The following is a 12,445-nucleotide window of genomic DNA, read 5'->3' on the forward strand; positions in this document are numbered from 1 at the left end:
AATGAAGTCACCCTGGTGAAGCTACAACCCAGGACTAGTTGCGTGCCAGACAATGTAAGCAGCATGCGATAGACAGAGCTAAACTATCCCACAACCAACAGATCAGATCTAAGCTCTGCAGTCCTGCCACATCTAGTTGTGAATGGTGGTGAACAATTAAACGACGAGCTGGAGAAGGTGGCTCCACAAATGTTCCCATCCTCAATGATGGGAGAAGCCCAGCAGATCAGTGCAAAAGATATGGCTGAAGCATTTGCAACAATCTTCAGCCAGAAATGCTGAGTGGATGATCCATCTCGGCCTCCTCCTGAAGTCCCCAGCATCACATGCCCATCTTCAGCCAATTTGATTCACTCTCTGTGATATTAAGAAATGACTGAAGACACTGGATACTGCAAAGGTTATGGGCCCTGACAAGATTCCGGCAATAATATTGAAGACAAAAACAAGAAATGCTGGAATCACTCAGCAGGTCTGGCAGCATCTGTGGAAAGAGAAGCAGAGTTAACGTTTCGGGTCAGTGACCCTTCTTCGGAACTGACAAATATTAGAAAAGTCACAGATTATAAACAAGTGAGGTGGGGGTGGGGCAAGAGATAACAAAGGAGAAGGTGCAGATTGGACCAGGTCACATAGCTGACCAAAAGGTCACTGAGCAAAGGCAAACAATATGTTTTTCAACACACCATCAACATATTGTTTGCCTTTGCTCCGTGACCTTTTGGTCAGCTATGTGACCTGGTCCAATCTGCACCTTCTCCTTTGTTATCTCTTGCCCCACCCCCACCTCACTTGTTTATAATCTGTGACTTTTCTAATATTTGTCAGTTCCGAAGAAGGGTCACTGACCCGAAACGTTAACTCTGCTTCTCTTTCCACAGATGCTGCCAGACCTGCTGAGTGATTCCAGCATTTCTTGTTTTTGTTTCAGATTTCCAGCATCCGCAGTATTTTGCTTTTATTTTAATAATATTGAAGACCTGTGTTCCAGAACTTGCTGCGCCTCTAACCAAGCTGTTCCAGCGTTGTAGCTGTTCTGGCATCTACCTGGCAATGTGGAAAAATGCCCAGGTATGTCCTGTACACACAAAACAGGACAAATCCAACCTGTCTAATTACTGCCCCATCAGACTACTCTCAATCATCAGTAAAGTGCTGGAAGGTGTTGTCGACAGTGCTATCAAGCTGCACTTGCTTAGCAATAACTTGCTCAGTGGCGCTCAGTTTGGGTTCTGCCAGGGCCACTCAGCTGCTGTCTTCATCACAGCCTTGGTTCAAAAATGGACAAAAGAACTGAACTCCAGAAGTGAGGTGAGTGTGACTGTCCTTGTCATCAAAGCAGCAAGGAGCCCGAGCAAAACTGGAGTCGATGGGAATAGAGGGGAAAACTCTCCAGTGGTTGGAGTCATACCTAGCACAAAGGAAGATGGTTGTGGTTGTTGGAGGTCAATCATCTCCGCTCCAGGACATGGCTGCAGGAGTTCCTCAGGGTCGACTGCTCAGATACTGAAGCAGTCCATGTAGAAATGCAGCAAGACCTGGACAATATCCAGGCTTGGGCTGATATGTGGCGCGAATGTTGTTTGCCACTTAAGTGCCAGGGTCATCTCAAACGAAGAATCTAACAATCTCCCCTTGATGTTTAATGGCATTACAATTGCTAAATCCCCCATTATCAACATGCTGGGGTTTACCATTGACCAGAAATTAAACTGGTGTAGCCATATAAATACCACGGCTGTAAGAGCAGGTCAGAGGCTAGGAATCCTGCGGCGGGTTACTCACCACCTGACTCCCCAAAGCCTGTTAACCATCTACAAGGCACAAGTCAGGACTGTGATGGAATACTCTCCACTTGCCTGGATGGATGTAGCTCCAACAACACTCAAGCTCAACTCCATCCAGGTCAAAGCAGCCCACTTTATTGGCACCCCATCCACAAACATTCACTCCCTCCACCACAGTGGCAACAGTGTGTACCATTTACAAGATGCATTGCAGCAACGCACCAAGGCTCCTGAGACAGCACCTTCCAAACCCGCGACCTCTACCACCTAGAAGGAGAAGAGCAGCAGATGCATGGGAACACCACCATCTGCAAGTTCCCATCCAAGCCACACACTATCCTGTCTTGGAACTATATCACCGTTCCTTCATTGTCGCTGGGTGAAAATTCTGGAACTCCCTTCCTAACAGCACTGTTGGTGTACCTACCCCATATGGACTGCAGTGATTCAAGAAGTTGGCTCACCACCACCTCCTCAAGGGCAATTAGGGATGGGCAATAAATGCTGGCCTAGCCAGTGATGCCCACATCCCATGAACAAATATTAAAAAAAGAATGGTGTCCACTGGTGCCGGTGGTGGAGGGGGTGCCAATCAAGTGGGCTCCTTTTGCCCTGGACTCGAGTTGGAGCTGCACTCATCCGTCGCAGTGCTGACTTGTACCTTGTAGATGGTGGGCAGACTTTGGTGAGTCGGGGGATGAGTTGTTTGCTGCAGAGCTCCCACCCTCTGACCCCTCCTTTCTATGTTTCTAGTCAATAGTAACTTCACCCCCACTGCCCCAGGATGATGATGGTTGGGGATCAGTGTTGGTAATGCTGTTGAATGTCAAGTGAGACTGTTAGATTCTCTCTTTTTGGAGATGGTCATTCCCTGACACTTGTGTGGCACAAACATTGAAACTGTCACTCAATGGAACAAATCTACATTGTATGATACTATTCGCTGGTAATCAGCTGATAATTTATCAAATGACAATGTGAAGACATCCTGATCATTAAAATCTTCAGTGGCTGCATAAAGCACGGTAATGTATGGAAATCAGCCAAACTGATGAGGAAACGTCGCAAGTTTGATTCCTGGTTCTGTGGTCTTATTAGCTGATTTCAGCCAGGATTGTGCTTGGCTTGTGACCAGTTGGTTCCCAGGTACTGAGGGGGAAATAAGCCAGGCTTCCTGTTCCTGATCACTATCTGGTGACTCTTGCTGAAATATGTAATTATGTATGGCTGGTGAGGACCAGATCTGAAGTAACTTTATTGTCCGTCATGTACGCACTCAAGTAGCCAGTGGGCACTGCCGTGCATTCAGTTGTACCCCCATAAGGGATTTGCATTAAAGCCTTGCTACCCGACCCGAACCCAACTACGTGTCAGGTTCAGGTCAGGTCGAAATTCAGAGTCTGGCATTTGGGCTCTGGTCGGGCTGAACACTGCTTCCTGGAAGTCACGGGATCAGGCTTACCCATGATTCCCCACAACTCTAGCTGCAGGAATAGCCTGCTGCCGGAACAGATGAAGGGGATCAGTGTCGGGTCGGGTGCGAAAGAAAATTAAAGGGTTCGGGCCAGGTTCAGATTGGCTGTAGTCGGGTTTTAATTTTATACCCGAGCCAGGCTTTTATTTGCATCTTTGAGGAGAAATGATTAGTTCAGATATTCGTTTGAATAGAGTGGCTGGTCGATGTCTCATTTGTGACTCTCAAACAACACTTGCTGCTTGAAGAATGGAAACATGAAAATTGCTTACGGCAGCACTACAGTCTCCTATCTGTATTGAGTTATCAAAGCTTTGCTCTTGTGGTTGAGCTTGTTTGACCCCGAGATGAAATTACTACCCTGTTATCTCTCATGGTTAGAGTTTATGGGTATTCAAACAAGCAGCACAGGCTCCTGCTCTTCCTGCATTGATTGCTCCTAATGAAAGTGCTGTATTCAGATATGATCGCGCTATTTGAAGATGTGAAAGGCCATTGCCTGGATATATCTTAACTCCATATTGAACCTGAATGAAGTTAGATTCAGATTTGCATTTTTATAATAACACATTGAAGCATTTCAGAACATTTCGCACAGTTGCCAATTGAAGCTGTTGGAGGCAAATGCAGGAGGCATTCCCTGGTGTTAATGCTCACGAGTAGCAAGGATCCTGGGTGAATTCCTTGCTCTCCTTCCAATTTTTAATCCCTGCCAGGACTTGAACAACAGGCAAGCAAGACCATGACTTAAAATCTTGTTCAAATGCAGTGTACTGCAATACTGCACTAGTAAGTCAGCTTGGGTTATATACTCAAACCCTGACTGGAACCCACAATCGTAGAATTGTACAACACAGAAGGAGGTCATTTGGCCCATCGAGTCTGCAGCAGCTCTTCCAAAAAGCAATCCAGTTAGTCTCACTCCAGTTCTTTGCCCATAATCTGCTCACCCAGGGTGCATTCCCTCATTTTGCGCTATGCTGATGCCAATCAGTTTAATTTCTGTGAAGTACAACAGTCTAGAATGTTGCATGTTGTTTCATCCTACTCTGCAAGAAATGTGTTGATGCAGTGCCTTTCGCTGTTGTAATGCCGACAAAAGCAGCAGTTGATTTATTCACAGTGAAGCCCCACAAACAGCAATGAGACAAATGACCAGATAATCTGTATTAATGCTGTTGATTTGAGGGACAAATGTTGCTTAGGACACCGGGAGAGTCCGGTACTCTTTGCATAGTGTCTTGGGATCTTTCATCCCCTTTCTCAGCTCTTCCTCAGTGCTGCAATGAAGTGTCAGACCAGGTTATATGCTGAAATCTGTGGAGACACTAACCGTGACCACCTGAGTGAGCTAACATAGTGCCAAGGCTGACGAGTATATTCATGTTTTTAAGTGTGTTTAGGTTCCCTCTTTGTCTCCCCTCTTCCCTCTCCAATATGATTTTCTATTTCATAGAACAGCGCAGAAAGAGGCCATTCAGGCCATCGAATCTGCACAGGGTTTGGTTCAAAAACAATCCTTTCTTCCCTATTTTAGGTGTGGTGATTATTGATGATCACCCAGCAGCATCTGCAGATGATGAGACCATATCTCCCTTAAATGACGGCTTCACCCGCGTCCTTTCAAAGCGGCAGAAGAAAATTCTGGACGATGAACGCCGCAAAAAGGAAGAGCATCTGTTGCAGGTAATTGCACTGGGACGAGCTATTATCAGGACTGTAGCCCGTGTTTAAAAATAAATCTAGAGAACTGGTGATGGTGGGTGCCCTTAATGATTTAGTGAGTAAAGATACTGAAGCTACAGATAGCCACTTCCATTCACTCTGCCCTCAGCTCTGAGGCTAGGTTACCTGCTTAAGTCTGTCTGGTGAAAAGTGTACATGTGCAGTAGATGGCTGAGGACAAGATCATGCTTGGCTGTAATATTCTCCATTTGCTGAAATCCTATCCTAAACAGGCTGCAGAAACGATGCATTCTGGAACCAACTAGGGATAAAGCTATCTTCGATCCAGTACTGTGCAAGGAAACAGTTTTTTTTTAGTAATTTCTTAGTAAAAGATTCTCTTGGGGTGCGGGGGGTGGTGGGGAGTGAGCATAATACAATTGAATTCCATATTAAGTTTGAAAGCGACATAATCCAGTCCCAAACAAGAATATTGAACTTAAAACTAAAGCAATTACATAGGTATGAGACTAAAAGGACCAAATAAGCAGTAGACAACACTTAAAATGTTCAACAAAAAGACTGAAAAACACTGAAAAACAAAAACTCAACAAGAAAGATCCAGATGTGGCTTACTAGGGAAGTTAAGGATAGTATTAGGTTAAAATAGAGTCTTATAATGTTGCAAAGAGTAGTAGTAAGCCTGAGGTTTGAAAGTGTTTTAGAAACTAGAATAAAAGCAAAATACTGCAGATACTGGAGATCTGAAATAAAAACAAAAAGTGCTGGAAATACTCAGCGGGTCTGGCAGCATCTGTGGAGAGAGAAGCAGAGTTACCGTTTCAGGTTAGTGAACTTTCGTCAGAACTGCCAGAAACCAGAAAGTTGATGAGGGGAAAAAATAGAATGAGAGTAAACTAGCCTGGAATGTAAGAAGATTATAAGAACTTTTACAAATATATAAAAAGAGTAGCTAAAATAAACATTGGTCCTTAGAGGCAGAGACATGAGAAATTATCATGGGTAGTGAAGAAATGGCAGAGACGTTGAACAGATATTTTGTGTCTGTCTTAACCATAGCAGACACAATTACACACCAGGATTAGAGGGTAACCAGGGAGTAATCACAGTGAGGAAGTTCAATATCAGCAGAGAAAATGTATTGGAGACACCTAAGGGACTAAAAGCTGACAAATCCCCATGAACTGATGGCCTACATCCTCGGGTTCTTAAAGAGGTAGCTGCAGAGATAGTGGATACAATGGTTATGATTTTCCAAAATTCCCAAGCTTTTAGCAACGTCCCAGTGGATTGGAAGTTAGCAAATTTAACATTGCTATTCAAGAAAGGAGGGAGGAGCGAAAATTGAGAACTACAGGCCCGTTAGCCTGACATCAGTCATGTAAATGCAGGAATCTATCAACAATGCACTTAGAAAATCATAGTATGATCAAACAAAGCCGACATGGTTTTACAAAGGGAAAGTAGTGTTTGACAAATTTAAGTTTTTTCAGGACTTAACTAGCAGTGTAGATAAAGGGAAACCAGTAGATGTAGTATAATTAGATTTCCCAAAGGCATTTGATAAGGTGCTACACAAAAGGCTAATATGCAAGACAAGGGTGCGTAGGGGTAATATATTAGCATGGATAGAAGGTTGGTTAACGGAACAAAGAGTAGGGACAAATGGTGCATTTTCAATTTGGCAGGCTGTAACTAGTGGAGTGCTGCAAGGATCGGTGCTGGACCCTCAGCTATTTACAATCCATATTAATGACTTCGATCAAGAGACCAAGAGTAACGCATCTAAATTTGCTGATGATACAAAGCTAGGTGGGAATGTAAGCTGTGAAGAGGACACACAGGCTCCAGAGAGATCTAGACAAGTCAAGTGAATGGGCAACAAGGTGGCAGATGGATTATAGTGTAGGGAAGTATGAGGTTATTCACTCTGGCTGTAAGAATTGAAAAGCGGAATTTTTTTTTAAAAGGTGTGAACCTCGTAAATGTTGATCAGAGAGGCTTGATTTACTTTTACAAGGAACACAAAGTTAACATGCAGGTACAGCGAGCAATTGGGATGGCAAATGGTATGTTGGCCTTTATTGCAAGGGGACCTGGAGTGCAAGAGTAAAGACTTCTTGCTACAGTTGTATAGGGCTTTGATGAGACCATACCTGGTCTCCCATATTTAAGGAAAGCTATAATCGCACTGGAGGTGGTATAGGGAAGGTCCACTAAATTGGTTCCTGGGATGAGAGGCTGAGTAAATTGGGCCTCTCATTTCTGGAGTTTAGAAGAATGAGGGGTGATCTCATTGAAACATGCAAAATTCTGAAGGGGCTTGACAGGGTAGACTGAGATTGTGCTTCCACTAGCTGGGGAATCTAGTACACAGGAGCACAGTCTCAGGATAAGGGGTCAATCATTTTGGACTGAGATGAGAAATTTCTTCAATCAGGGTTGTGAATCTTGGGAATTCTCTACCTCAGAGGGTTGTGGATGCTCCATCATTGAATATATTTAAGGCTGAGAGATTTTTGGTCTCGGAATCGAGGGATGTGGAACGGGTGAGAAAATGGAGTTTAGGCAGGAGATCAGCTGTGATATTGAATGGTGGAGCAAGCTCGAGGGGTGGTATGGTCTACTCATGTTCCGATTATGTTTCTATGCTCTTATGATAAAGAGGGCAGAAAATCTGGGGGATGCAAAAATCCAATTATTGATATATTTGTGCAGAGCTTCTAGTTGGTGATTTTTTAGAATTAGAATTAGAATATTACAGCGCAGTACAGGCCCTTCGGCCCTCGATGTTGCGCCGATCATCTGACCTACACTATTCCATTTACATCCATATGTCTATCCAATGACCACTTAAATGCCCTTAAAGTTGGCGAGTCTACTACTGTTGCAGGCAGGGCGTTCCACGCCCCTACTACTCTCTGCGTAAAGAAACTACCTCTGACATCTGTCCTATATCTTTCACCCCTCAACTTAAAGCTATGTCCCCTCGTGTTTGCCATCCTCATCCGAGGAAAAAGACTCTCACTATCCACCCTATCTAACCCTCTGATTATCTTGTATGTCTCTATTAAGTCACCTCTCCTCCTCCTTCTCTCTAACGAAAACAACCCCAAGTCCCTCAGCCTTTCCTCGTAAGACCTTCCTTCCATACCAGGCAACATCCTAGTAAATCTCCTCTGCACCCTTTCCAAAGCTTCGACATCCTTCCTATAATGCGGTGACCAGAACTGCACGCAATACTCCAGGTGCGGCCTCACCAGAGTTTTGTACAGCTGCATCATGACCCCGTGGCTCTGAAACTCGATCCCCCTACTAATAAAGGCTAACACACCATATGCCTTCTTAACAGCCCTATTAACCTGGGTAGCAACTTTCAGGGATTTATGTACCTGGATACCAAGATCTCTCTGCTCATCTACACTACCAAGAATCTTCCCATTAGCCCAGTACTCTGCATTGCTGTTACTCCTTCCAAAGTGAATCACCTCACACTTCTCCGCATTAAACTCCATTTGCCATCTCTCAGCCCAGCTCTGCAGCCTATCTATGTCCCTCTGTACCCTACAACACCCTTCGACACTATCCACAACTCCACCGACCTTCGTGTCATCCGCAAATTTACTAACCCACCCTTCTACACCCTCATCCAGGTCGTTTATAAAAATGACAAACAGCAGTGGCCCCAAAACAGAACCTTGCGGTACACCACTAGTAACTAAACTCCAGGATGAACATTTGCCATCAACCACCACCCTCTGTCTTCTTTCAGCTAGCCAATTTCTGATCCAAAGCTCTAAATCACCTTCAACCCCATACTTGCGTATTTTCTGCAATAGCCTACCGTGGGGAACCTTATCAAACGCCTTACTGAAATCCATATACACCACATCCACGGCTTTACCCTCATCCACCTGTTTGGTCACCTTCTCGAAAAACTCAATAAGGTTTGTGAGGCACGACCTACCTTTCACAAAACCGTGCTGACTATCGCAAATGAACTTATTCTTTTCAAGATGATTATAAATCCTGTCTCTTATAACCTTTTCCAACATTTTACCACAACCGAAGTAAGGCTCACAGGTCTATAATTACCAGGGCTGTCTCTACTCCCCTTCTTGAACAAGGGGACAACATTTGCTATCCTCCAGTCCTCCGGCACTACTCCTGTCGACAATGACGACTTGAAGATCAACAACAACGGCTCTGCAATCTCCTCCCTGGCTTCCCAGAGAATCCTAGGATAAATCCCATCTGGCCCAGGGGACTTATCTATTTTCACTCTTTCCAAAATTGCTAACACCTCCTCCTTGTGAATCTCAATCCCATCTAGCCTAGTAGGCTGTATCTCAGTAATCTCCTCGGCAACATTTTCTTTCTCTACTGTAAATACTGACGAAAAATATTCATTTAACGCTTCCCCTATCTCCTCTGATTCCGCACACAACTTCCCACTACTATCCTTGATTGGCCCTGTTCTAACTCTTATCATTCGTTTATTCCTGATATACCTATAGAAAGCCTTAGGGTTTTCTTTGATCCTATCCGCCAATGACTTCTCGTGTCCTCTCCTTGCTCTTCTTAGCCCTCCCTTTAGATCCTTCCTGGCTAGCTTGTAACTCTCAAGCGCCCTAACTGAGCCTTCACGTCTCATCCTAACATAAGCCGCCCTCTTCCTCTTGACAAGCGCTTCAACTTCTTGAGTAAACCACGGCTCCCTTGCTCGACAACTTCCTCCCTGCCTGACAGGTACATACTTATCAAGGACACGCATTAGCTGCTCCTTGAATAAGCTCCACATTTCGTTTGTGCCCATCCCCTGCAGTTTCCTTCCCCATCCTACACATCCTAAATCTTGCCTAATCGCGTCATAATTTCCTTCCCCCCAGCTATAATTCTTGCCCTGCGGTATATACCTGTCCCTGCCCATCGCTAAGGTAAACCTAACCGAATTGTGATCACTATCACCAAAGTGCTCACCTACATCTAAATCTAATACCTGGCCGGGTTCATTACCCAGTACCAAATCCAATGTGGCATCGCCCCTGGTTGGCCTGTCCACATACTGTGTCAGAAAACCCTCCTGCACACACTGGACAAAAACAGACCCATCTAAAGTACTCGAACTATAGTATTTCCAGTCAATATTTGGAAAGTTAAAGTCCCCCATAACCACTACCCTGTTACTCTCGCTCCTGTCGAGAATCATCTTCGCTATCCTTTCCTCTACATCTCTGGAACTATTCGGAGGTCTATAGAAAACTCCCAACAGGGTGACCTCTCCTCTCCTGTTTCTAACCTCGGCCCATACTACCTCAGTAGACGAGTCCTCAAACGTCCTTTCTGCCGCTGTAATACTTTCCTTGATTAACAATGCCACACCCCCCCCTCTTTTACCCTCTTCTCTGTTCTTTCTGAAACATCTAAATCCCGGAACCTGCAACATCCATTCCTGCCCCTGCTCTACCCATGTCTCCGAAATGGCCACAACATCAGGATCCCAGGTACCAACCCATGCTGCAAGCTCACCCACCTTATTCCGGATGCTCCTGGCGTTGAAGTAGACACACTTTAAACCAAGTTCTTGCTTGCCAGTGCCCTCTTGCGTCCCTGTAACCTTATCCCCTACCTCACTACTCTCAACAGCCTGTACACTGGCACTGCAATTTAGGTTCCCATTCCCCTGCTGATTTAGTTTAAACCCCCCCGAAGAGCACTAACAAATCTCCCCCCCAGGATATTGGTACCCCTCTGGTTCAGGTGAAGACCATCCTGTTTGTAGAGGTCCCACCTACCCCAGAAAGAGCCCCAATTATCCAGGAAACCAAAACCCTCCCTCCTACACCATCCCTGCAGCCACGTGTTCAACTCCTCTCTCTCCCTATTCCTCTCTTCGCTAGCACGTAGCACAGGCAACAACCCAGAGATAACAACTCTGGTTGTTCTCGCTCTAAGCTTCCACCCTAGCTCCCTGAATTTCTGCCTTAAATCCCCATCTCTCTTCCTACCTATGTCGTTGGTGCCTATGTGGACCACGACTTGGGGGTGCTCCCCCTCCCCCTTAAGGATCCCAAAAACACGATCGGAGACATCACGTACCTTGGCACCTGGGAGGCAACACACCAACCGGAGCATTGTTTCTCTTGGGTTTAAAACCCAGTCCTGGCACACACTAATGCTCCTTGCCATGGAATTGGTAAACTGTTTAAGAAAGGCAACAAATCTAGAGGGTTTTACTTGGTGCTGCATTGTGGTACAGGGTACAAACAGAGGAAAATCAGTTCGAAGGGCAAAGAAGGGTTAGAGGAATGAGAATACAGAAATTTAATGAAAAGAAATTGAACCTAGCTTCTCCTTGCCCCTTTCCCACAATCCTGGTAGATACTCTGGCTGAATGTGGAAGTGGGACAAGGTGCTGGGTAGAACTTGAAACCTCCTGAGAGAGGATTTGCTGCTTTTTCCCTCTGCTCCGTGGGAGTCGGATGGAAGGCCTGTGACTGGTAGCTGAGTTTGAGAGGTGAAAAGGGAAGTGGTCATAGGGTAAGGCATAGTAATACCTGTGTTATACCTATGTTGGTTCGATCATGGCACATGATTCTTCCTAATATGTGATGTGCTTTTCATTCACCAGAAGGCTGTTAAAATCTGTGCAATGGATACTCTGCATCCTTCATTACCTGGATTCCCCAAAAAGCAGTCGAAGAAGGTGATTCTTTCAAGCATAGAGTCTGAAGAGAGTTGCAAGGGTCAGACGAATGCAGCTGATCTGGGAACCCAGATTTGGAATACCACGCATTCCGGTATGTCACTCTGCAGTATGAATAGGAAGGTAATGTGAGGGTATGGATGTGAAGACTCAATATATTTTTTAATCAAAATTTCTCCCATGGTGTATGTGGAAACCTGTAAGAAATTAGAACTTTGAAGAGGAAAGCACCATATAACTAGGGCAAGTTATTTATCAGTGAACAGCACCCGCACAAGTTCCAAGAACACCTTTGCTTGCCAAGCGGAACTTGAATTCCGGCTGCAGTTTTTCATTAAAAGGTCTTGGGCTAATTTGCCAATCACGTTGTCCTACATGCGATTTAAACACAAAAAACTTCAGGATCTTTTAAAAAGGGTGCTGGAAAGCTGAGCTAGGTTGTAGTCTTTTCTGTCCTTGGAAGTTTTTTTTTCTCTCTCCTCTCTCCTTGGAAGTTCTCTCTCTTTTTCTCTTTCACCTTTATCAATCTTAACCTGTCACTTCTTTGTAAACAATTTCTCCAGCTGTCCAAAGTTCTCTGTTTATTGGGCTAGAAGTCAGGTGGTTTCCCAGAAGGGCTTGTTTTCCTCAGACCTCTGCGGCCCTTTTTTAAAAAAAGAAACATTTTCAGGGACTGTTTTTTCAAAGTCAAGTGGCCTTTACATGACCCCCTTTGAAATCCCCAAAGTTGAACATTTCTTCAATCTTTCAAAAATTAATCGTCAAAAGATACATTTAACAGAACACGGAGGC

General features: G+C 44.7%; 1 protein-coding gene across 10 annotated transcripts in view; it reads left to right on the forward strand.

The window, feature by feature from the left end:
* Positions 1 to 12,445, forward strand: part of LOC137346170 (protein PRRC2A-like) — a 186,222-nt gene that overhangs the window by 110,302 nt on the left and 63,475 nt on the right. For 9 of the 10 annotated variants that reach the window (XM_068009536.1, XM_068009544.1, XM_068009542.1 and 6 more), the window contains 2 exons: positions 4,799 to 4,947; positions 11,579 to 11,747. In XM_068009536.1, coding sequence (XP_067865637.1) covers positions 4,799 to 4,947; positions 11,579 to 11,747 — 318 coding nt within the window. The remainder of the gene's footprint in view (positions 1 to 4,798; positions 4,948 to 11,578; positions 11,748 to 12,445) is intronic. The other variant, XM_068009538.1, reaches the window with a different exon arrangement.

This window comes from Heterodontus francisci, chromosome 29, assembly GCF_036365525.1.
Source record: "Heterodontus francisci isolate sHetFra1 chromosome 29, sHetFra1.hap1, whole genome shotgun sequence".
Classification (NCBI taxonomy): Eukaryota; Metazoa; Chordata; class Chondrichthyes; order Heterodontiformes; family Heterodontidae; genus Heterodontus; species Heterodontus francisci.